The sequence below is a fragment of the Bidens hawaiensis genome, unplaced genomic scaffold, assembly GCF_021521415.1.
Source record: "Bidens hawaiensis isolate Kalapana, Puna unplaced genomic scaffold, B.hawaiensis_p1.1 tig00008945_1, whole genome shotgun sequence".
NCBI classification, from domain to species: Eukaryota; Viridiplantae; Streptophyta; class Magnoliopsida; order Asterales; family Asteraceae; genus Bidens; species Bidens hawaiensis.
This window is the reverse complement of record NW_027491649.1, coordinates 749,968-777,928: the sequence shown is the minus strand read 5'-3', so window position 1 is coordinate 777,928 and position 27,961 is coordinate 749,968. Positions and strand designations below refer to the sequence as shown.

The window sequence follows — 27,961 nt, the reverse complement described above, 5'->3', positions numbered from 1 at the left end:
CACCGACGCCGGTGGTGGCCACGTGTGATGGTGATCCGGCGTGATGGCCATCACGTGTATTGAACCAAGAAAATTGAATGTTGGGATTTTTTGACCGTTGGGGGAAGGGGGGGGATTTAATAAAAAAATAAACAATATAAATAAACAACCATTTCAATACAACTCAAAACACTCTCAATCTTCTACTTCATTCAAAACAAAACAATATGGAATTTCCGAGCAACTTGGTTCCGTTAGACACTGATAGTTCTTCGTCTACGGACGATGACATTGTCGAATGGTTCCCGTTGTTATATAACGAACTTGATGTTGAACATATGGTCGGTTCGGGTCAAGTCAACGAGGGTCGACCCGATTATGACCCGGTAAGAGTTACACCAAGAATAACGAACACCGAGCGCACTTAATCGTTAATTGGGCTAGACATGATTAATCAAGGACCTTTAGTGGACAAGGCTTTAAGTTGGTGATTGGGCTCAAAGCCCAATGGGTTTAAGATTGGGTTTAACCCTAATCTTTTAGTATATAAACATAATATTGTTTAAAACCTAAGTGATTATAAACAAACCCTAGCCACCATCACCTACCTACAGCTCCCGCTGCCGCCACCGCTTGCCGGCGTCACAACCCTCAGCCGCTGGACCACAATCGCGGAGCTTCGCCGTCTTCAATTTTTCCGACTAGTTGCAGCTGTCCGAAGCAGCGGTTGCTGTTTCCAACGCTGTCACACATCACTGCTGCTGTCCGCCACCGTCAGCCGCCGCGCCGCCCGCCGCTGAGTCGCCGGATTTCTTGGCTTCCTTGTGTGTCGCTTTCTAGCTTTGTTTGTTAGATCTCGGTGTCTCACCCGGTTGTGTATAACCGAGGTATACATACTTTAATGCTTTATCTATGGTTGTCGTTTATTATTTCGTACTTGTATTAGTTGTAACCGGATACAAGTTCGGGTTTCGGTTCAATGGTCTTCCGTTTTATCCGATGCATTTATTTGGTTCGTTTACATATATTAATTTGATTAATATTTACTTAAACGAATATATATTAAAATGGGTTCTAATTGTTTTAACCGTTTCTCGAACCACCGTTGAAACCTAACAGTGGTATCAAAGCCGCGGTTACACCGTTGAAACCGGATCTACGTCACAAACTTTAAATCGTTTAAAGTTTCTTGATCTAGATTTGTTTTCGGGTAATTTTAGATTTGGTCACAAACTTTAAATAGTTTTGTTTATTTTATTTGATCAAGTCAAAACGACCCGAATATTATTTATATTTGAATATGTAAATCCGGCCCCGACCTATGTGTGTTTGGTTGTTGAGCTTGTTATTTGGTCATATGGATGGTTCAAAGTTGTAAACAGTTATATATTTAATTTTTTGGTTTTTTTTGGGCCATGTGGATGATTCAAATTTATAATAGGGATATTATGTTTTCATTATAAATTTGTAATAAAGAAGACCGAAGATAACCAAGGACGAGCTCAAGGATTTCTTGGAGTTGGTGGGAGTTCGGACAAGATGACGGGATGCACGAAGAGTCCATCATTGTGGTTGTTTTGTGTTGTGAACCCCTTGACCCGATCGGTCTTACTAATTGGCTCTAGCGAGACCGATCACCTTTTTGGCCATTATGGATTTACATATATTATTTGCTATTGTGGTTGCTTGGATTGTTTATAATAGGATTATAATATCACCGACCTAATACCAAATAAATTTAAAATAAACAATTTTAATTGATCAATTATGTTTTGCAAATTAAAAGCATTTTGATTTCCAAAAACTTATAACTTAATAGATTTTCTATTAACTTAAAATTGGTTAGCCGTATCGCGACAAACTTAGTTTTTAATAGGTTATTTAAAACTAAGTGTCTTGAGAGATGAAAGGGTTCATCAATTTATCCCGATAATAAATACAGTAAAATTCGAATTTTACTCTATTCGGTAATTTTTAAAATTAATCCCAATTTAAAACCAATAGTTTTTGTCAATCCTACTACAAGTCACACCTGAGGCATATTGCGAAATTTCAAGTGTTTAGAGCTACAGCACCGCACTTATTTTCTAGCCTATCCCATTAAGGTGAAAGCGTTTCGTTGACACATCCGACCCTTTCACATGTCACTGTACTAGGACGACTATTACTTTACTCTGATGTTACGTGCTACAACTGTCTGGAGACTTAAAGTGGGCATAGATTAGGCTAAACGTATCTATTCAGACAATCGTTGTCTCAATAGGCCTCATAACCGAGAGTTGTGCTCTATTCACAATTGGCAATCGTTGTCAGTCTACCTAACCACTTATTAATGTTGTGTGCTACAACTGCCTTTAAACTGGAAACCAGATTCTCAAATTCCTATTATATTAATGTTATGGGTCATTAATAATAGGATTACAACGTCGAAAATACTAATTAAATTTAATTTTGCTTATTTAATCAGATGTTGTCAAACGAAATCTCACCCTACGCCCTCAAGTCTATTCTTGAGAAGGATAAACTGAACGGTACCAACTTCATCGAATGGCACCGCAACTTGAGACTTGTTCTCACCTTGGCAAAGTGCCTGTATGTTTTCGATGGACCTGTTCCAACCGAGCCTGAAAACAATACAACTGCTGCTCGAAAAGCTCTTGAGAAGCATAAGGATGACTCGGCTGATGTATCCTCCATTATGCTAGCCACCATGACTTCTGAGCTTGCTAAAGGCTTGGAAGACTTTGGTGCCTATGAGATGCTTGAGCAACTCAAGAGCATGTTCTAGAAACAAGCCCTACAGGAACGTTTCGACACCATGAAACAACTCATTAGTTGCAAGATGGCAGAAGGGTCTCCCGTTAGTGCGCATGTTCTTAAGATGAAGGGGCACATCGATCAACTTAAGAAATTTGATTATCCCCTGCCTGATGAGATGGCAGCGGATTTCATCCTCAACTCTCTCCACAGCTCTTACGACCAGTTCGTAATGAATTTCAACATGAATGCCTGGGTGAAGACAGTGCCGGAGCTTCACAACATGCTTAAAAAGGCTGAGATGAACATTCCTTCAAGGACCAATCAAGTTCTGATGATTCGATATGCTGGTGTCAAAAAGCCTAAATTAAAGAATCAGGGTTATAAGGGAAAAGGCAAGAAGAAAGTGACTGTTGCTGCCAAGTTTGCCACCAACACTAACAAGATAGTTGCAAAGCCACCACCGCCGTCCTTTGAGGAGCGCCAGTGCTACAAATGCAACAAGATGGGGCACTGGATGCTAAACTGTCCCGATTACCTCGCTGAGATTCAGATGAAGAGAGCCAATGATGAAGGCTCTTCTCGAGGTATTTCCATATACGTTATTGAACTTTTCACTGTCTCTAGCAACACATGGGTATTTGATACCGGATGTGGTTTCCATATCGTTAATGTCTTGCATGAGCCTGAGAAGTGGAGGAAACTGAATAAAGGCAGCATGGAACTCACCGTTAGAGATGGGAAGAGAGTACCAGTTCTGGCAACTGGAGTATTTCATTTTACTTGTCCATCTGGCCTAGTTTTTCCTTTATATAATTATTTGTATGCTCCTGGTTTGACCAGAAACATCATTTCAGTTTCGTTGTTGTTTGGACAAGGTTTTAAGTATGTTTTTAATGGATTGGCTAGTTCTGCTTACTTAAATGATATCTTTTATTTTGAGGCTAAACCTCGAAATGGTATTTATGAGATTGATGTTCAAACTAGTAATAACGTATATAATCTTTGAAAACGTATCAGATCTGGCATCAATGATACATTTCTATGACATTGCCGACTTGGTCACATAAGCAAGGCAAGAGTTAAAAGTGTCACAGCCCCCGACCCCTATACCCCGGGATGGGGAGCCGTGAACATTGATTGGTGGTATCGGTGTTTATTAAATTATTTTGCAGCGGAAAATTTAATCAGAACCGTAGTTAGGAAAAATGATCAGAGTTATAAAAACACCATGATTATTATACTGATAAACCGGGAATTTAATCCCTTTTGATACAAACATAAGTTTTATAGGGTTAAACCCTAATTTACAAAACACGTTTCTTTATTCTGGTGACAAGCCACTTATTTAAGCTGGAAGCCCGCATGCATCATTTCTTTGTCTCTAACAAGTCACCTGAAACATGTTTAAAATATTTGATCAACAAGAAATACTGGTGAGTACATTCATTTATAAGTGACACATTTTACAGTTACATCATTAAGATGTTTTTACATCTGCCTGCTTACAAATTACCGAAAGGTACTTGTCACTCGACCGTATCTATGATTGTGGTCATATTACTTATTGGCTAATACTTATCCAATAAGTAACATGTAATAGACCAGTAGGCAAGCCTTGTATACAAAACCCCACAATACCAGTAGTAACCATCCCGTAAGTCTACAGAGACTTAATCACTGTAATGTATTTAAAATACTTTATAAAAACATTTGAAAATATTTAGACAATCTATCATGGGTTTTGTAGGTTTTGAAATCACCATGACAGTGTCGGAAAATAGTTGTCTCACGCAAATGTGAGTGGTATAAAAACTTGAATGTCTCACCTTGCAAGTTTATATATTAAAGAACACCTCCTGGTATTAAGCACCTAGGATAAACATAATGTAGTATAACTAGATTAGTATAAAACCAATAATCATAACGATAATCACGAGAGTAGAAACTTTACACGATGGCACAATGTTATACCTTAACAGGCAGAGCTTTTGGATTCGTGTATGTTTCTTTCGATCGGATAGGATATCGCAACGATAACTTGGGTATTATACTTTATAAAATACTTATGTGTGTGTGTGTTTTCAGAGAGGAGAATTTTGAGCGAAGAAATGAAGTCCCGATGCCTTTCTATTTATAGCAGGTTTTGGACCCCATCGCGGTACGCGATGGCTATAAATAGAAAGCTGTCACGTACCGCGAAGCATCTATAGCTTCGCTGAGTCAGCCCTAGGCCTGCTACGTGGCAGGCTACGTGTCTCGTCTGCGTAACCTCCACGTCGCGGTACGTGATGGGTAATCTGAACCCGTCGCGTAACGTGATGGAAGGATTTTTTTTCTTAATTCCCAACAAAAATACTAAGGCGGCCCTTAATGCGGCTCGCGGCGATGCGAGCGAAGTGAAAAGTGCACCATCAAAGCGCCACATTGCGCCCATTGCCTGAGCCCGTGCCCGTGCGCGTGCGCGTTCGGGTGCTTCGCACCCTTCGCTAGGACCATTGGGTGTGATATGTCTTATAAGAACATTAACATAGAAATTTCATTTCTTGTAAAGAGCTCACTAGTTTTATAATCTAGCGATGTGGGACAAGATACTTACACTCCTATTTATACTAAGGTGGAAGCCTCTCATTTTCTTTCCTCCACCAATGTGGGATGGAATTTCCTTCTTCCATTTCCTTACTTCTTTTTATTTAATTTTTGGTTTGTTATAGTCTCCCCTCCTTATTTTGAATCTCGTCCTCGAGATTTGGTTGGAATAGGTGTGGGTACTTCCGTTTCATTTCGGATTCCAATTCCCAAGTATATTCTGGTCCACGCTTTGAATCCCACTTCACTTTGACCAGGACTATTCTTTTATGCTTGAGATTCTTGATCTTTCTATCTTCAATTTGCAAAGGTTTCTCAACGAATTTCAACTTTTCATTTACCTTTATATCTTAAAGGGGTACTTCTAGTGTTTTATCAGCTAAACATTTTCTTAAGTTACTTATATGAAATACATCATGTATACCTGACATTTCCTCTGGTAATTCTAGCTGATAGGCTACTGGTCCAATTCGTTTGATAATTTGAAATGGTCCAACAAATCTTGGACTTAACTTTCCTCTCTTACCGAATCAGATTACTCCTTTCCATGGAGATACTTTCAGTAGCACTTTGTCTCCAACTTGAAATTCCAATGGTTTTCGTCGATGATCTGCATAACTTTTCTGACGATCTCGTGCGGTCTTTAATCTTTCCTTAACCTGATTTATCTTATTAGTACTTTCTTGTATGATTTCAGGACCTGATAATTGTTTTCCTCCTATTTCTGCCCAACATACCGGTGTTCTACACCTTCGTCCATAAAGGGATTCAAATGGGGCAGCATTAATACTTGTATGATAACTGTTATTATAGGAGAATTCTATTAGTGGTAAATGGTCATCACAATTTCCACCAAAATCTATTACACATGCTCTCAGCATGTCTTCCAATGTTTGTATGGTCCTTTCACTTTGACCATCAGTCTGTGGATGGTATGCCGTGCTCAAGTTTAATTTTGTTCCCATAGCTACTTGGAAACTTTTCCAAAAATGAGACGTAAAACGGCTATCCCGATCCGATACAATGGATAATGGAACTCCATGTAAGGAGAAAACTTTGTCTACATACAGCTTAGCTAATTATTCCATTTTGAAAGCTTCCTTCATTGGTATGAAATGAGCTGATTTTGTTAATCTATCCACAATCACCCAGATTGTTTCATTACCTCTTCTTGTAGTAGGTAATTTAGTAACAAAATCCATTATTAATTCCCATTTCCATTCTGGCATTTCTAATTGTTGAAGTAATCCTGATGGCTTTTGATGTTCTGCTTTAACTTGTGAACAAGTTAAGCATTTTGAAACATAACTGGTTATGTCCTTTTTCATTCCTATCCACCAATAGATTTTCTTCAAATCTTGATACATTTTATCTCTTCCAGGATGCATTTTGTATTTGGATTTATGAGATTCTTCAAGAATCTTTTCTCGTAATCCTCCTATGATTGGTATCCAGATCTTGTTCCCCATTCGGAGAATTTCATCATTCCCTTTGACAAGTAGATCAATGGTACCATTTCTTTTCTCATCAGCAATATTATTTTCTTCTATTGCTTGTTTCTGAGCATTCTTTATTTCATCAATTAAATTGATTTGAAGTTCTAACCTTAGAGCTCGCACTCTTTTAGGTTTCTCATGCTCTTTTCTGCTTAATGCATCAGCTACTATATTTGTCTTACCTTCACGGTATAGGATCTCACAATCATAGTCGCTAAGAATTTCCATCCAGCGTCTTTGCCTCATGTTAAGCTCTTTTTGCCCAAAGATATATTTTAAACTTTTATGATCTGTAAATACAGTAAACTTACTACCATATAGATAGTGTCTCCAGATCTTTAGGGCAAAAATTATTGCTCTCAATTCTAAATCATGTGTTGTGTAATTCTCTTCATGTTTCTTTAATTGTCTAGATGCGTAAGCAATGACTTTCTCATGTTGCATTAGTACACATCCCAATCCTGATTTAGAAGCATCACAACAGACTGTGAAATCTTCACTTCCTTCTGGTAGCGCAAGTATCGGGGCATTTGTTAAATTTTGCTTCAAAGTTACAAAAGCTTCTTCTTGCTTAGGTCCCCATTCAAACTTAACATTCTTACACGTTAACTTGGTTAACGGAACTGCTATTCGGGAAAAATTTTGAATGAAGCGTTTATAATATCCTGCTAATCCTAAGAAACTTCGAATTTCTGTAGGAGTTTTAGGAATTTCCCAATTAGTAATAGCTTCTATTTTGGAAGGGTCCACGTGAATACCTTCATGGTTAATCAAGTGTCCTAGAAACTGTACTTCTTGTAACCAGAATTCACATTTTGAGAATTTAGCATAAAGCTTTTCTTTTCTCAATAATGTCAAAAGTGTATGAAGATGTTTAACATGATCTCACTGGTTTTGGAATAAATAAGTATATCGTCTATAAAAACGATTTCAAATTTATCCAAATATGGTTTACATATTCGGTTCATCATATCCATGAATGCAGCTGATCCATTGGTTAAACCAAATGGCATGACTGTAAACTCATAATGACCATATATTGTCCTAAAAGCTGTTTTAGGAACATCTTCTTCTTGCACTTTTAATTGATGGTATCCTGAGCGTAAATCGATTTTAGAAAAATATCGAGCTCCTTGAGTTGATGAAATAAATCATCAATTCTTGGTAAAGGATACCGATTCTTAATTGTGACTTTATTCAATTCTCTATAATCGATACACATACGCATCGACCCATCTTTCTTTTTGACAAACAGTACTGGTGCTCCCCAGGGTGATGAGCTAGGTCGTATGAAACCTTTTTCTAGCAATTCATCTAATTGCTTCTTTAATTCTAACATCTCTGTTGGCGCTAATCGGTATGGTGCTTTAGTAACTGGCGCTACTCCTGGTATTATATGGATTCTAAATTCAACTTCTCGATCAGGCGGTTGTCCAGGTAAATCTTCTGGAAAGACATCAGAATATTCCGATACTACCGGAATTTCTTTTAGCTCTTTTCCTTTGGCGTTAATGATTACAGAAATCATATATACTACGCCTTGTTTCCTTAGATAGCTAGCCGCTTTCATTATTGATATGAACTTTCTAGGCTTGAGCATCTTATCTCCTTGAATTGTAATAATGTCTCCTGTTGGCGAGCGAATTTCAACAGAATTTGTATTACATAGGATTCGAGCATGATTGGCTGCTAGCCAGTCCATTCCTAATATAACATCGAATCCAGCCAGTTTCATTGGGAGTAAATTTGCTTTAAACTGGTGGCCTAGTAAGTTTATGTTTTCTTCTTGGAGTACTTCATGAATATGAATGGAATTTCCATCTGCCGTCTCTACCGTGCAGACTTGATGGAGTTTGGTTAATGGTTGATTTAAGGCTTGGCAAAACTTCGTGTTTATAAAACTTTGGTTTTCTCCGGAATCAAACAATACTTTAGCGTAAACGTTATCGATAAGAAACGTACCCGCAATGACGTCCGGAATCATTGCTGTTTCTTGTGCAGTAAGCTGAAAAGCTCGTGCATTCTCCTTAGGTCCATCTGTGTTCTTTGCTTTGTTGTCAGGAACCTTTGTCAGCTTTGGACATTCTGGACGGATGTGGCCAGGTTCTCCGCAGTTATAGCAAACACGACTTTCCTTTCTTCTACATTCTTCATCCGTATGTCCAGCCATTTTGCAATAATTGCAATACTTAGTTTTCTTGAAAGGGCATCTCCCTGAATGCCTTTTTCTGTAAGTTCTACAGAAAGGATGAGCATAAGATTGCCCTGTTCCTTTCTTCCGGAATTCTTGGGTAATCTTCTGGGCTAGATCTTTCTTTTTTGTTTTCTTCCTGAGTTCGGACTAATCCGTCTGCCAGGGTATTTGCTAGCTGAACTGTTTCTTCAATAGTCTAAGGTCTAGCTGACTAATCCCCAAATATAACGAGAAATTAGTACTGATTCTGGCGAAGCCAAAGCCGGCACCATTCTCGCATATTCGAAGAATTTTGTCGTATACTCACGACACTTCACACCTTCCATCTTATGGTTTAAGAACATAGTAGCAATATTTTCTCGTTCATGAGGAGGACAAAATTTCCTTTCTACTATTTCTTTAAACTCTTCCCAGGTCATAGTATAAACAACGTTGTTTCCCTTTGACCGGAGGATTGTGTTCCACCATTCTATTGCTTCATTAACGAAGAGATTAGAAGCATATAATATTTTATCTTCTTCAGCACACTTGCTGATTCTTATAATGACTTCCGTCTTTTCTAACCAGCGTAATGCTGCAATTGATTCTTCGTTTCCAGAGAATTCGGTTGGCTTACAAGCCAAGAAATCCTTGTAAGTACAATCGCGAACTTTTTGCTTTTTGGGTAGTGGGTTTCTACCTCCTCCATTCACACTGTTACTAGCCACAGTGTTAGACTTTCGCTTATTACTCTCGGTCTTATGCCTAGTTACAGAAATGGGTTGCTTAATAGCATCAGCAATTAAAGGAATTGCTTCCGCGATTTTCTGAGCTATCATATTTTCAATAGCATTCATATTCAGATGAGTTTCTTCATTGGAATTTTCATGATTATGGTTGTTTTCGTGATTAGAACTAGCTTCATTTGACATCTGAATTACATACAAGAAAGGATTTATTAATATCGTAATTGAATAATAAAGTAAGCAAGATATTAATAACACATAAACACATAGGCACAAAATATGTCAAAATCGTCGATCTTTGCGACATTTACTCTTTTTATATATATGCATCACTATATTTTACATCTACACACCTTTGTTACATACATACACTCTTTTTTTATCAAAAAAAATTACGATAATGAACATATAAATATTATATATATATATATAACTTTATATATAAGGATCTCGGTCGTAGAACTTCCAGAGTAGGGTCTCCCCAACATCCCTCAGTCTATTGGCGTGATCCACCAATTCTTCCCCATAGTGACGGAGCTCTGTTGTCATCTCCGGTGTCATGGTGGGGTAGTTTGCGGTTTCTGCCTGGAACGGTGCAAATGGGTTATTCATCATTGTTTGATATTGCCAATCATTGGTCCACCATTCTCCATTTGAGCTTGACTGATAATATCATCATGGGGAAATGTATTATTTGGGTCTTGGGATGGCATATTCGGGTTGCTGGAGCTTCCTGCACCTATATAATTGATTATGGGTTGAAAGATTTCACATTCATCTAGGCATCTGCCTAGTCTCTCCTCCATTGGTATTGTTGACATGAGTGGTGGTAAAGTTGGTGGTGGCTCTATTGGTTGTTCATGTTGTGGTTGAATTGGTTGTTCGGGTTGTGGTTGAGTTGGTTGTTCAGGTTGTGGTTGAGTTGGTTGTTCAGGTTGGTGGTGGCCACATTGCGCCCATCGCACTTCGCCCGAGCCCGTGCGCGTGGGCGTTCGGGTGCTTCGCACCCTCCGCTAGGACCACTGGGTGTGATATGTCTTATAAGAACATTAACATAGAAATTTCCTTTCTTATAAAGAGCTCACTAGTTATATAATCTAGCGATGTGGGACAAGATACTTACACTCCTATTTATACTAAGGTGGAAGCCTCTCCTTTTCTTTCCTCCACCAATGTGGGATGGAATTTCCTTCTTCCATTTCCTTACTTCTTTTTATTTAATTTTTGGTTAGTTATAAAAAGACTCCAATCCAAAGGGATTGTTGTATTCACAGTACTGGACTCTTTTGACAAGTGTGAATCTTGCTTAGCTGGCAAACTCGCCAAGGATTCCTTCACTCATAAAAGTGAACGAGCAAGAGATCTGTTAGGACTCATACATACTTATGTGTGTGGACCTTTCAGAACCATGTCTTGAAACCATGAAAGATACTTTGTTTCTTTATCGATGATTATAGTCGATACGCTTATGTTTATCTTATGACACAAGCATGAAACTTTTGAAAAGTTCAAAGAGTATCAAAATGAAGTGGAAAACCAACTTGATAAAACCATTAAGATACTTCGATCAGATCGAGGTGGAGAGTATCTTAGCTCAGGGTTCGTCACTCATCTAAAAGAGCGTGGAATTGTTTCACAGCTCACTCCACCTGGCACACCCCAACATAATGGCGTGAGCGAGAGGAGAAATCGAACTTTGCTAAACATGGTTCGATCGATGATGTGTAGAACTAACTTGCCTCACTCTTTTTGGGGTTACGCCCTTATGACCGCCGACCGCATTGCCAATCTAGCTCCAACTAAAAAGGTAGACAAAACCCCATATGAGATATGGCATGGGCGAAAGCCCAATTTGTCTTTCCTCAGAGTATAGGGATGTGACGCATATGTCAAGAGTGAGTCTGATGACAAACTCGATCCCCGCGGCGTAAAAGTTGTTTTCGTCGGATACTATAACCAAAGTGGTTATTACTTCTTTCATCTTGATACAAATACGATTTCTATCAAGAGGAAAGGCCACTTCCTCGAGAAGGAATTTCTCGATCGAGGAACTGGAGATAACATTGTCGATCTTGAATAAATTCGAGAACCACGAACAATCAATGAGGAAGTTGGAGCCTGATCAACAAGTTGTTGTTGTTGATACATCAGACATGAACAAGAGCGTTCGCTTAAGTAGTAGGACTCCCGTACCAAATTCTAGATACTTATGGCATTTAGATGGTCCCGAAGTCTTATTAGTAGCAGAGTCAAATGACGAGCCTACTAACTACAAATCTGCAATCTTAGATCCGGAATCTGAGAAATGGCAAGATGCCATGAACGCCGAGATGCAATCTATTCATGACAATCAAGTCTGGAACTTGGTTGAGCTACCCCCCGAAGGTCGGGCGGTAGGGAGCAAGTGGATTTTCAAACAAGCATCTCACAGATGGAATCTACATTTTGATGAGAAAATTAAAGAGTTTGGTTTTATCAAAAATGAAAATGAGCCTTGTGTTTACAGAAAGACTAGTGGGAGCACTATATCATTCATCATCCTATAAGTGGATGATATACTGATCGTTGGAAACAACATTCCTATGCTTAAGGAAGTTAAGCACTGGTTGGGATCTAGTTTCGCAATGAAAGATCTTGGTGAAGCTGCTAATATTCTAGGAATCAAGATCTACCGAGATAGATCTAAGCGGCTTATAGGGCTAAGTCAAAGTACATTCATAAGCAAAGTCATGGCACGCTTCTCAATGGACAACTATAAGATAAGAGTTGTGCCCATTGCTAAAGGAACCGTTTTTTTAGCAAATCTCCATCTCCGGCAACGGATATTGAGACAAAGCACATGAAAGAAATTCCATATGCTTCAGCGATTAGCTCTATCATGTACGCTATATTATGCACTAGACCTGACGTCTCGTATCCTTTAAGCATGACTAACCGTTTTCAGCAAAGTTCTGGAATTGCCCATTGGACTGTAGTTAAGAACATTTTAAGGTACTTGAGAAGAACCAAATATATGTTCTTAGTGTTTGGAGGAGTGGAAGAGGAGCTCACTGTAAGGTATTACACTGACGCTAACTTCCAGAGTGACCGAGATGTTTCTTGCTCATAATCTGCTTGGATGAAGAAATTCATAGCCAACCTCGATATGGTATTCTGGTTCCAAGTTTAGGAAATAGATCGACGTAATATGTGATAACACAGGTGCTATTTCTCGAGCCAAAGAGCCCAATTATCATCACATAGCCAAGTACATTTTAGTTCCACTATGTACGAGAATTACTGGAACATAAAGACATCATAATAAGAAAAGTAGACACATATCAAAATCTAGTTGACCCGTTCACTAAGCCAACGACTCAGGACAAGCATGATCAGCATAGAGATGCTATCGGGCTTAGACTTGCTAGTGATTTATTTTGATTTAGTATTTGGATGTATGAACATTTAAGCAGTTGTACTTTTAAGTTCACTTTTGATTTAATGGTTAAATGCAAACGCTGAATGATACAACCGTGTTCTTTTTAATACGTTTAATCCGTGAATATTGTATTCTAAATTATCTGTAGCCGATCAGATTCGTTGGAACGATTCTGAATTAAGACTATTCTGACTTTGGACTCAAGCAGTTGACTTCCAAACTCACAAACCTCATTTTGAATGACGTTGGATGTAACTCGCATCAAATCATCTTCATGGATCTTGATCATAAGATGTTTTGATAATAGTATGCTCATTTAGTATCCTTAGACATGAGATACATATTAGAACTTCCGTTTATCGAGGAATATTCTTTGATCATGTTAATCGATGTTGCGTAACTGCCAGTCATAAAGGCATTGATTGGGAATATTCTGGAGTTCAGTGGGAGTTGTATGTAGTCAAGATGGGATTCGGTACTCTTACATTAATATGTAACAGTTAGACATCTTGGCGCCCTTGTTGATTCAAACTGGTTAAGTGTGAGGCCTCACCCAAACTTACTGTGTGTTTGATTGGACCACTTTGACTCTATATCGAGAATTACAATAATTGAACGCTATATGAGATTGATTTGATCCATGTCTGATTGTTCAATTGATGTCTTATACAGAAAGGATATATGACAACGATTACTATAAGTTCATTATCTTGCAATAATGTATTCCAAGAAATTTTGGTTATGAATTTAAAAATGTCATAATTAATTGGGGACAGCTATGTGTAGCTAGAACGCCTATAGCTGTCAGCATTGTGCTACTTGATCCAAATCCATCCATGTAACATCCTCAAAATTTTGATCCAAATTTGACAAAATAATAAAGTTAAAGGATCAATAATAAACTCAAAGACAAGTAATGGGAAAAGTTTAAATAAGGAAATATAAAAAAAATAAAGAAAAAAAATATATATAAGGTAATTCATCCCACATGAAGGAAATAAGAAAAAGAAACTTCATCCCACATAGAAGGATGCAAGAAAGTGGAAGCATTCCACTCAGGTATAAATAAGGAAGATGGAATTCATCTCACATGGAAAGTGGTAAAGAAATAGAAGCTCTTTATAGAGATAAAGTTTTCATAGTAATATTATTTTATGCCAAGCATGCACCTAGTGGTCCAAGCAGAGGGTGCGGAGCACCCGACGCGCACAGGCTCGGGCGAGGACGAGGACGAAGGTGACGCCGAAGGCGAAGGGCGATGGGGGGAATGTGGCGCTTTGATGGCGCACTTTGCACTTCGGCATTTTCGCGTAGCGCGATGGTCCTTGATAACGTATCAACACGTGTCACATCCAGGTGACACGTGGCAGACGTGTCAGGCCATGTGGCGACACGTGGCAGATGTGTCAGGCCACGTGGCAACACGTGGCGTAACCCCAGAAAAGGGGGCTTCACGATACGCGACGCAATTAAAGAAGAGCCGATCGCGTATCGCGATGGGACTCAGCTTCGCCTATAAAAGGGAGGGCCACGACCCATTTCTCCCTCAAACCTTTCCACTCTCTCTCTATAATATTTTATCTCTCTACATCGTTTTGTGTGTCACCGACCCGACAAACATCACCTCGTAAACCGTGTCAATACTCGACGCTTCCTCGAAGTGCGTGCCACCCAAAAGTAAACCGACATTCCGCCTCGTAGTACGTGCACAACCCAGTGACACCTGATTATCACCTCGATTTGCGTGCCTAGAAAGGTGGATTAAGAACGCCTCGATAAACGTGCATATAGAGTAGAAATGCTGCCCGATAGGTGATAATATTTAACTCAGAATACCCGTGAGAGGTAGGGGTTCTGTCTAAATTATTATTTTATTATTATAAATGGCTTAGACCATTGTCTGGGGTATAGCCCGAACCTTGATTACAATTAAGCATAAAATAACTTTTCTTAAGAAAAGTTTATAGTTAAAATGTTGTTTCTTCTTAATTAAGAAACATAGGCATGTACATACAAAGGGTATAGTCAAAATAGTATTTCTCTATGCTTAAGAAATATAATATATATACAAGAGATTATAGTTAAGAAATTAATGTTTCTTCTTGAATAAGAAACTCAGTATAGATGTTTCTTCCTAAAAAAGAAACTAATATATAATTACTAAATAAAGAAAGGGACTAAAGGTCCAAATGTTTTATATAAACAAATGATTTTTATCAAGTTTAAAGCTATACAAAACAGACTAAAGGTCTAAAATTAGATCGATGATCTAGTTATTTATACAAAGGTTATTCTCGTACTATAGGTTCGAGGTAACAAAACAAGAAGAAGAGAACAGAAAACAGGAATCGGTATCAGAAACTAATTATAAACAGAAAAGGTGAATACGCCCTAAACCGTTACAAACTCTTTTAGAGTCAAAATGTTTGCATAGGATTTACGAATCCTTAAAACTTTGTGTTTCAATAAAAGAAACGAACACTCTGATTAAGAGTATACATGTGTCTGGATCCATTCATACATGGTGACTCGGCATTTCCCCGAGGCCGTGAATATCATCAACATGCCTCTGGAAGTCTACGGGACTGTTCAGAGAAATGATATTGTGTATATAATTAATTGTACATGTACTTAGGGTAATTTTATCCCAATTTAGTTGGGTGCCTAATGAGTAATCACAAAGATATTATTGTTGGTTTCACAAAGGTATTGAAAAGATTTTACAAAGAGTCTGCGTCATTCACCAGCTGTGTGCTGATGTATTTTTTAACCATTTTACAGGAGAACAGAAAGGTTAGAACAGACAAGCAAGACGGCATAGAAGATTGGAGATATAATTATTAGATGCTATCTGGTGGCTCATATATTTTATATTAAAATATTATAAAGAGTTATGTTTTCTAAAAGAAAAGTATTTGAAATATCAAATGGGTATTCAAACCCGAGTTTTCCAATATAATAATATTTTATTCAAGACTTTCGCTAAAACAAACCCGCAACTCTGATATATTTACAAAACATGTACCAACTATTGGTTACACGCCTAGGCCCTAAGTCGGAGTGTGACAGTCCAAGTGGGAGACTGTTGGAAAATATGGTATGTTCGGGTCAAGTCAACGCGGATCGACCCGATTATAACCCAGTAAGAGTTACACCGAGAATAACGAACACCGAGCCCACTTAATCGTTAACTGGTCTAGACATGATTAATCAAGGACCTTTAGTGGACAAGGCTTTAAGTTGGTGATTAGGCTCAAAGCCCAATGGGTTTAAGATTGGGTTTAACCCTAATCTTTTAGTATATAAACATATTATTGTTTATAACCTAAGTGATTATAAACAAAACCTAGCCACCATCACTTACCTACAGCCGCGGTTGCTACCCCTTGCCGGCGCCGCCACCCTCAGCCGCCGGACCACCGTCGCTGACAGCCGCAATCACCGGAGCTCCGCCGTCTTCATTTTTTCCGACTAGTTGCAGTTGTCCGAAGCCGCGATTGCTGTTTCAAGCCGTAGCCGCACAACAGTGCTGCTTTCCGCCACCTACAGCCGCCATTCGCCGCCACCGTCAGCCGCTGGGCCGGCCGCCGTCGCTGAGTCACTGGATTTCTTGGCTTCCTTGTGTCACACCCCGACTTAGGGCCTAGGCGTGTGACTACAAGTTGGTACCTGTTTTGTAAATATATCAAAGTTTATGGGTTGATTTTAGCGGAAGACTTTAGATTGAATATAATATTAATTTACATTGAAAATTTACTCGGGAATTAAATACCCGAGTATTAGTTTACAAAATATGTGTTTCATATTACAAGGATTTGTTTATAAAAAACGGAGCCATCTTTTACGCGCTTCTATCATCATAAGACTCCAATCCTTGCTATTGTTACTTATGCTTAATTACCTGCAATGGGTTGGAAAAATACGTTAGCTATATGCTGGTGAACACGTATGACTCAATAAAACATTTTAAATGACAATTATAATATAGTTATAGTTTTCTGTACACTCAGCAGATGCACGGCCACATCTGGGATTTGTACCACTACCCTACACACACACAAATGTTCTCCCGAGCTATGGCGCCCCTGCAAGGAGAACTAGCGATGACCGTTAGCCCACGGCCACCTGGCCTTTGACTGATTAGGCTGAACAGTTATGTTTGGATCCAGACACATGTGTACTCGGTCTGAGTTGCTTTTATTTTCTATCTTGTATTATAATGTTTCTAGAGATCAAAAGATCTCATGTAGACATTGATTGACTCATTAAGACAAACACCCGTTTATCTCATTGAGTATAATTATGTTTTGACTGATTAAAAAGGTTAACGTATTCAGCTGTACCGTCGGTATTGAAAACCCTTGACTGATTGATTGATTGATTGTGAATGATTTTAACCTATACATAAATAGGTTTGTATGAATGATTTGAATGAGGATTAAGCTATGATTATAAGCTTAACCTTGAAATCGTTTATCTTTGATTGTGAATGAAAACCCTTGGTTTTATGTGACGTTTGATATAGCATGCTTTGGCCTAATAGGTTCAACGAGTTGGTAAGTTTTTCCAGGTAAATAAACAGGTCCCTCGGTTGATTGGGATTTATACGAATTACTTTTCCTTAGGCAAGAAACTTACTACTAGTGATATCCCCCTTCCAGTTACTACATGCCCATCAAAATATATTTTATTTAATCATTATTTCATTATGAAGTAATGCTTTTGAAACATGATTGTGAATGATTTGTAAAATAAGATCAAGGTTAAAGGCCATAGCCTCGATTGATAATCTAAGCAATAAGTCAAATAACTTAAACGTAACTCCTACCTCAGATTGGATGCTTAGATTGATTGATAATAAAAAGGCAGGATCTTGATCTACTTGCTTAAGTGTTTGCTACTTGATTATAACTTCGTTTCTTGCACGAAATACGAGAAAACAGCACGTCGGCTTGTTACAGCAATGGGGCACGCTTTCCGATGCTATATGTGTGTGAAGAGAGATGTGTTTTGGGATGAATGGATCTCATGCCTGTCACCCCCCTTTTATAGCTGAATTTGGTCCCCATCGCGGTACGCGATGGGTTCCTTGGGACCCGTCGCGTACCGCGGCGCCGCAATTTTACGCCGCCTTATGCGGTGGTGACACGTGGCCTGTCACAACGTGCCGCGTGTTGACACGTCGTTGGACACGTGTCCACTGACTCAGCAAGCCCATCGGGCTACGCGATGGGTTGAGTGTTATCCCGTCGCATACCGCGACGGGAGAAGATTTTCAGAATTTTCATTTTTGGTCCCTGTACTTTCTAAGTTAGTATATTTAGGCTTAAATTAAAGAGGGTAAAAGACGCAGTGTTACACCTTGTGTGTCGCTTTCTAGCTTTGTTCGTTAGATCTCGGTGTCTCACCCGGTTGTGTATAACCGAGGTATAAATACTTTAATACTTTATCTATGGTTGTCATTTATTATTTCGTACTCGTATTAGTTGTAACCGGATCCAAGTTCGGGTTTCAGTTCAAGGTCTTTCGTTTTATCCGCTGCGTTTATTTGGTTCGTTTACATATATTAATTTGATTAATATTTACTTAAACGAATATATATTAAAACGGGTTCTAATTGTTTTAACCGTTTCTCGAACCACCGTTGAAGCCTAACACTTGAAGGCCCGAGCCGTCCAAAGAAAAAAATGATGGATCGTGATCGTATACATGCCCATGATGTACTAATGAACGACTATTTTGTGGAGGAGCCGAAATACAATGACGAGACGTTTAGAGAACGGTTTCGTTTGCCGAAATCTTTATTTTTAAAGATTGTAGCCGACGTCGAAGCAAGCGAATAATGGTTTCAAGAATCTTGCGACGCGAGGGGCAAAGGAAGTTTTACGGCGCTTCAAAAATGCACATCCGCTATTCTTCAATTTGCGAGAGGTAACCCACCAGACCAATTCGATGAATACTTACAAATGTCTTAGAGAACTTCACGTGAATGTCTGCAATTCTTTTGTAACGCGATTATTAAATTGTATGGCAAAGAGTTTCTACCAAAACCGATAAGACACGACATTACACGTCTTTACGCCGCACATGAGGCTAGAAGGCATTTTCCAGGGGTGCTCGGTAGCATCGATTGTACACATTTCGAATGGAGGAATTGTCCAAGGGAGTTTCGAGGGGCGTATGTTAGTGGTGATATCAAACGACCGACCATCTCACTTGAAGTAGTTGCGTCAAATGATTTATGGATTTGGCATTTTTATTTTGGTGTTCCCGACTCAAACAACGACATCATTGTTCTGTACACATCACCGTTGTTTCAGAGCGTAACAGATGGTACCGCACCTTTCTGTCTGTATTTTGTCAACGGGAGATATTACAGACGTGCCTACTATCTTGTCGATGGTATCTACCCGCAATGGTCTGTTTTTGTGAAAGCCTTTTCGTTTCCTGTCAGGACAATGAAAAAGCGTTCAATAAGTTGCAAGAATCGGCAAGAAAGGATGTCGAGAGAGCTTTTGATGTCTTAAGGGTAGATGGTGCATACTTAGTCGGCCGGTTCGTGCAATGAAAAACCCACGATCTCTAGCTACGTATATGCATGCATCATATTACACAATATGCTAATAAAAGAATATGGACGTGCAATTTCTCCAGATTGGGTACCGGATCCTCCTACTCAAGTTCTCGTTCTTGAGGATGTGCAATTAGACTTGCGGGATGAGAATATTCACCATCGGTTGAGATGTGATCTAGTTGAAGTTATAGGTTCTTTAAGTTTGGAATTTCCGGATTCAGACGCGGAGTAGACTGTTTATTTGAACTTTTATTTTTTAATTTTAATTTTTAAGTTGTAATATGTTCTAGTAAAATATTGTTTTTATTTTTTAAGTTGCAAACAAAAAAAACTCATCACACCACACCACCACCCCCGCTAAATTCCATCACTAGTGATGGATTTGGTTGGGATGAGTTGTCACCATCCCATTGGGTGTGGTGAGTGATGGAAATGGAACCACCCTTTTTGGACCTCCCCACCCTTAAGGGGGGAGGGGGTGATTCCATTTCCATCACTCACCACACCCAATGGTGATGTGCCATCTCACCTCACCACATTCCATCAATAGTGATAGAATTTAGTGGGGATGGTGATAGTGTGATGGATATATATATATGTATAGAAATAGGTTGAAATCTTCATCACGAGAATGAAAGATTCCGTGATCACCATCGCGTTGAAATCTCCATCACGAGTGATGGGGTGGGCGGCGGCGGTGTTCCACCCTCCATCACAAGTGATGGAGCACCCGTCACGAACCACCGCCACCCCCTTATTCAGTTTCTTCTCGGTGTTCAATTGTTCAACCATCATAAATGTCCATTCACCACCAAACAACATCAAACCAACTTTTTCATCTATTAATATTGGTAATCCCAATTTTGAACTAAAAATATTTACTTTTAACATATATCAGCCTTTGCAGATTAGGTGATGGCAGTTGAGGTGGAATCGGTAAAACTAAAAACAAAGCAGATTATAATAAAACGTATAAATCTATCTATATAATAAACAAGTTGATTTCCATCAAATTCTCCTTTTATTTTTCACTAAATTTCTTCAAATTGACACATGGCATTTTCTAATTATTTATTTTATTATTTTAACTCTCTATATAATAACAAGTTGGTTTCTATCAAATTCTCCTTTTATTTTTCACCAAATTTCTTTAAATTGCCACATGGCATTTCCTAATTATTTTAATTCAATTTCAAAATTAAACTTGTGATTCCTATTGAATTTTATCATCCCAATTCACATGTTCTAACCCTTGCAATCACCATATACATATTACATTGAAATTCATCAGTATTCAAGGTAACTATCAAACCTTTGTAATCGGATTCACATAATCAATTGTCTCTCCTTCACATATTCAATCGGATTCACAGCTTCAATCGGAGTCAATCGATTCACATACACATATTCAATCGGATTCAATCAATCAATCTTCTTAATGCGATTCATTTAATCCGAATCATGTAATATGATTCACATAGTTGATTTATATGTAATACTTTATCTTTCAATTGAAACTCTAATTCTCTAATCATTATATAACACAAATTATTTACTTAGAGATATATTACAAATAAATTAAAGTATGTCATCAGTTATCGATAAGTATTATTTAAATAAAGACATATTATCTTTAAAAAAAACACATTAAATTGTCCAAAAAAAAGCAAGTTAATATAATACAAGATTCAATGTTTAATAAATTAACGAGTAAATGTCCTCGAATATGCAATGTTTGAATTACTTTTATTCTTAATGGTTTGTTTTCGAAGAATTATGAACTTTTATTGTTTTTAAGGAGATGATGTGTTCTATATTTAGCAGTACTACGTTACGAATACCTCTATTTAATATTACTGATGCTATATTTCTCTAAACTCTTATTCTTATTATTGATTACATCATAGTAATTTATTTATTTAGTAAAATTATCATATTTAATTTTTTTATTTTTTATATAATATAGGTATCACCAATGAGAATTTAGTCTCTACACAACAAAGATTGACCACAAGTTGTAAGTGGCCATGTTACTATCACAATTATATTTTTTTTCTTTAAGTTTAGCTATCTTTACAGAAAACCGAAGGATAAGAAAAATGATTTGTGATAACGAAAAGAATAACCCCTACCAAATATCTTATCAGTCTGCACATCATAATGCAACTTTATATCACCCTTATCATACAGTTAATTGTAAGTAATTTTAAATGAACGGATTAAGTTCATGTTTAGTTTAAAATAAATTTGGTCAATGTATTTTTTAAGTAAAAATGAGTTTGGCTTAAAAGAGCATCATCTGAACAATTACTTGCATTTTTTTGCGTCTAATATTATTTTTATATTTGACTGTAGATATCTTTTTAAGTGAATTCCTTGTCAAATAAAACAAAAGGAAAAAAAAAGACAATCACTTTTATAAGTAAAATGTTTTTTTTCTTTTTGGTTTTTAACTTTTAATATGCCAGCATATTTATAATTTTTTGTAAAACATTCTTATATTAACACTACCAAGTATTTCTTATATAGGCATTATGATTTCTTATGTTATAAAAACTATTTACAGATTTAATAATTACCAATTACCTTAAAAAATTGGTTTGAAGAAGGTAAAAAGATGACTTTTGTGAATTGGAAATTAGTAAAGTTGGTTTTTCTTGCGCCATATTTTTTTATGTAGAAATGGGTTTTTTATTTTATTTATTTATTATTTTTGGAGGTTTGATGTTTGAAGCAGTTGAACAGGACTTTCGTGACTTAGAAAATAAAAAAATAAATTTAAGATAATGATAAAGTTTAAAGATGGTCATTCTGGATATGCATTTTCTTTAACCACAAGTGTCAGCCACAAATTACCAGCAATATATTGTAAATCAAATTCGCATCTGAAGGATAATTATATAATTTTTTATTCATTATTTTTGTAACATAAAATTTGCAAACTAAAGGTTATACATGTGTAGGGTAAGCATATCAAAGATTTAGTTTCGAGTTAAGATTTTGAGTACGAGTCAAAATTCTTCAGTTTTTGGTCCAAGGACAGTTTACGGATTTGTGAATTAAAGTTTGGTTCGTTTGAGTTAAAAGTTGCAAATTTTTGGTCCTATGGTAGTAAGAAGATTTTGTGTCTCAGTTTTACTAATGTTTTAAACACTATATTTGTTTTTAGCATTATATTTGTAGTTTGTGCATTTTCAAGAATTTAAATTTTTTGACTAACCCGTGTGTCACACGGGTTCTAACCTAGTGTATAATATACTAGTTGGATGTGAATTGAGTCTACATGTTATAAACACAATTATTCTAAAATATATCTCATGCGTCACGACTATTTATGTTACATATGTATGTCTCTTAGGGTACAACAACCGAATATATAATTATATTGTAGGAAAATTAACTCCCTGGTCAGAAGAAACACTAATTTAATGATTGAGATACCATAGACAATTATCTATCTATAGTAAATAAGAAATTTGGTGCCGCAAACCATTCATTGGTCCACATGGCACCAAACCATTGGGTCACGCAATTATTATTTTTTTAATTTCTTAATAACTATGTTATTAACTCGTGTATAACACGTTATATATAGTAAAAGAGAAGTTTGGTGTCGCTAAGCCCTTATTGGGGCCAAGTGGCGGCACCAAACTTGTCAACACCATTTCGATTTTCGTTTATTAGTATTGGTAGCATAACGAACGTAACGAAAACCGATCGAACGTCAATTTTTTTTACATAACAGAAATCGACTGAATTCGCGTAAACTCACCTCGTCAGCGTTCGGGACTGACAAGGCTCGGGGTTTGACGCCATCTGTTTTTTTTTTGTTTTAGTTCCGGTACCATAACGAACGTAATGAAAACCGACCGGATACCAATTTTGTTTTTGTTTTAGTATGGTACCGTAACGAACGTGAAGGAAACCGACCAAAATCGCGCCTAGCCACTACGCTTTGTTTTAGTTCTAGTACCAACCTAACGAAAACCAACCGACTGCCAATTTTGTTTTAGTTCCAGTACCATAACGAAACCATTTGAATTCGTGTCGACTTACCGTCTCAACGCCCGAGACCGACAACGTTTGAGTTATACCACCTCCCGCATTTTACCGACCTGCCTCGACGCAACGCGGGGGGTAAAATCCTAGTATATAGTAAAACCAATGTTGGTGTCGCAGGCCTCCTATTGGGCCAAGTGGCGGACCAACATTGGTCCTTGTCATTTGTTCTTTAATTTTGACTTTAATTTGTAACGAATGCTATAAATCGACCAAATTCGAATAGACTCGCCGCCTTAACTGCCACGAACAACAACGCTCGGGTTTTTCCGAGACTCAAGTTTTACCGACGGACGCCACCCTGTTGGTCCACTTCAACTTTTTTGTATCTTTTTTTAGTTTCGGTACCTTAACAAACGTAAACAAAACCGACCGAACTCGCATCTTCTCATCACCTCAACGGCAGGAACGCTTGGGTTTTACCGATAGAATAAATGACGTTTTAAATATTTTATTTTTGCGATTTTTAACGCTCGGGTTTTACAAACGTGGTTTATACCGTAAATAACGTTACCAATAATGACCGAAATTGTGTCGCCTCGTCGTCTTAATTAACGCTCGTGTTTCAACGCCCAGGTTTTAGCGACCGAAATTGCCGAGCAACGCGCGGGTCAATTGCTAGTTGCTAATGAATAAGAAAACATTCATTTAAACAAGCATAACGTTCTCTCTTCTTCTCTACTTTGCTAAACATCTCACATTATATTATGATTACTCATGCCTCGTGTGAATCGAAACTAAATATGGGCATCAACATCCATGTTTTGAGTTTGCTTGCCAATAAAATTGAGTTCAGTGCCAAAAGCCGGTATTTTGTGGTCGGTCGCCATGTTTACGGGACATCTTGTGAAATGAAAATGTCAAAAGGATACAATAAGAAAAAACTATAATACAAGTATATTTTTCATTAATTTATTTTATTTTTAGTAGTATTCATTATAAGTGAATTATTATTTTCTTGTCTAATGGTATTAAATTTTGTTATGAATCGTTAGTTATAAGTATGACTCCACTCTCTCCTACTATTCACAACCCTAACACCTTATTCTTTTCACAAACATATCTAGTCGGCTATTATATCAAGTTTTACTCATCCTTTCACAAACTCATTTAGCTGATTGCCTCTAACGTTATATTTACACACCATTATCACTTGTACAAGTTATTAATGCAATTAATACAGATTGTATATTTTAGCTTGATTTAAAAATGTAAAAGTGAACATATGTTGTACTTGTGGCCGTATCTCAATGAGGGAAATTTGTGTTTATGGAGAATATGGATCGGACGTGTGGGGTATATTCGCTTCGTGTTGTAGATAGTCTTATTAGATTCCAAACCATGAAACCAGATATACTCACATATTGATTATTCGTCTATTTTTATCCTTTTTAACATGATAAGTTTTTTTTTAGAACGTTAACTTTCATTCAACAAACTAGCAAGACGCTAGAACCAACAAACACACCAACAAGCCAAAAACGGACCTTACAACGAAAAATTACACCAATCTTTCCAAGAAATGCTACTAAACGGAGATCGGTATTTGATCCAAAGATAACTCAAAGCCTTAATATCTTCCATAATTTTAGATAAGTTTACCGATTTGTTATCAAAAATCAATTCGTTTCTCAACTTCCATATGCACCAACATGTCGTAAGAATTATCGCGTGAAGAACCTTCGCCTTCCGACGGTCTAAGATACTAGCTTTATGCACCTTAAGAAGGTCACTCACCGAGAAGGCATATATAGGGGGGATTTGGCACCAGTTACTGATAAACTGCCAAACCATCGTAGCATAAAAACACGAGATGAGAAGGTGATCACTAGTTTCTTCCCCTTCATCACATAATCTACAAACAACCGAACCCGCATTCACATTCCTTTTAGTTAAGCCCACAAGAGTCGAAGCTCTATCCATTTCCGCTTTCCATGCAAATATGTTGGTTTTAAGAGGCACCCAATTGTTCCACTCCAAAATAAATAAAGAATGAGCGACTTGAGATTTGGAGAGGAGCTTCTTCATTGAGTGGACTGTAAAAAACCCGGTTGGGTCACTGGGCCAAGTCCACCTATCCGGTTCCCAACCGAACACAACGTTCTGCACCAAATTCAAACATGAAGTATACTCGGTAGCTTCACTCTGAGTAAACTGAGGTCTGATCCAACTCCAGTTCCAAACCTGAGAACCATCTCGCATGTCAACACAGGCTCTAATGAGGTTCCCTTTATGTTTGACATTTAAAAAAATATTAGGAAAAATCAACTTTAACGGACTTGCAAAATCCAAGAATCCAACCAGAACCTAATTTTATCACCCCAACCAATTTCTCCCTTTATCAGATTGCTTAAACACAGAGATGAACTCGCCATTTGGTTTTCCAGTTTAGCGATGGTATTCCATGTCCCGGGCTGTTGCTCAAATACGGTAAAACCGGCCAAGACCGGGAAGATGAATGCATGGACATAATAACCTTTCTCCAAAGAGAAGTTTTAAACATCCACCACCATTTGATTAGAAGGGCAATATTGACATCTCTAATATTATGTAGAAGTATGTATAACAAGTTAACGAATAAAAGTAAAACCTTTCTTCTTTTATCTATATTAATATTAGGATTCACATGAATGAATATAAAATGCTTGAGTCTTTTATATTCTTGTCTGAATTTGATTTTAATACTAAAAGTAAAACCTTTCTTCTTTCATGCCATCTTAACATACACTATTTTTATATCTATGATGGTTAACTACTCATTTTAGTTTTCAATATAATAAACGTATTTTCAACAACATCGAATTCAGATTTATCAATTTTTATAATAAAAGAAACTTACAAGATTTTTAATTATAGTAAAATTACTTGTTAGTTACTAATTCATAGGATATCTGGATCTTTCTATGATCAGAAATAACATAATATGGATGAAAAAGAGGACGTCTTTGATGGAGAGACGATAACTATTTGGGTTAATTTAGAGACGAATTCAAAGCTTTTCGGTATATGTAATTTGTCTATCAGATTTTTAGTACTAATTAAAATATACACATTGTGACGACAGATATATATCTCTTTTTGTATAAAACATAAGGGCATGCATACAGCTAGTATATACACACAACTATGTGAGTGCATGTATGCATGCGTATAAATATGATATATAAGTATGTATCTTAGGTCGATTACGTTGTTTAGATTAATCTAACACTAAAATTGATCATCTATTTTTAATTATGTTGTTATTATGACATTAAAAGAAAGTCATGGAAACATAGTAATACAAGTGGGTGAACTAAACCTACTACTCATCCACATGCTTAACTAAATTTCATCATGCCGCAAATGTATATTAAATGGTATATCTATAATATGTATAAATGAAGATATAAAAATCCTAGGTGTCGTAATGTGGTCGCTTCGTCTTTTTTTGGAGTCACCAGATTTGCTTGATTTTTAAATTGAGGTTTCCCATGCATTTGACCCGAATTCATGGGTATGGGTCTTACCAAACCCATATATTCCTTAAACGGGTAATAACATCTCATTAAATTAAATATTATTCTCATTAAATTATTGATGTAAAAATCCTATAAAATAGGATATAATAAAAATTAATATCTTATTTATTTTAAAAAAGATATATATATTATTTAAATTAAAAAACCAATTTGATATTTAAAAAAATAAACGGGTATTGACGAAAACATAAAAATCCTACGTGTCACGATGTGGTCGCTCCCACTTTTTTTGGAGTCACCATATTTGCTTGATTTTTAAATGAAAGCTTCTCATGCATTTGACCCGAATTCATGGGTATGGGTCTTACCAAACCCATATATTTCTTAAACGGGTTATAACATCTCATTAAATAATAAATTATTCTCACCAAATTATTAATGTAAAATCCTATAATATAGGATATACTAAAAATTAATATCTTATTTATTTTAAATATATATATATATATATATATATATATTATTTAAATTAAAAAACCAATTTTATTGTAAAAAAAATAAATGGGTCTTGGATCTCATCAAACCATAAGTATATTATACTCTTTCATAAATATTATTTATAATTAAAAAAAACCAATTTTATAGTAAAAAAAATAAACGGGTCTTGGGTCTCATCAAAACCATATAGCTTTTAAACTGGGTTATAACA

General features: G+C 36.9%; 2 protein-coding genes across 2 annotated transcripts in view; both read right to left on the bottom strand.

Moving 5' to 3' along the window:
• Nucleotides 1-27,961, bottom strand: part of LOC143530391 (very-long-chain (3R)-3-hydroxyacyl-CoA dehydratase PASTICCINO 2-like) — a 265,235-nt gene that overhangs the window by 166,248 nt on the left and 71,026 nt on the right. The gene's annotated exons all lie outside the window — the stretch shown is intronic.
• LOC143530431 (uncharacterized) lies at nucleotides 25,280-25,993 on the bottom strand. The gene has a single exon (XM_077025975.1). The coding sequence runs from the start codon at nucleotides 25,991-25,993 to the stop codon at nucleotides 25,280-25,282; it is 714 nt and encodes a 237-aa protein (XP_076882090.1).

Coding starts and splice junctions, on each gene's coding strand:
- LOC143530431 (XM_077025975.1), bottom strand. CDS start 25,993: ATGCGAGATGGTTCTCAGGTTTGGAACTGGAGTTGGATCAGACCTCAG.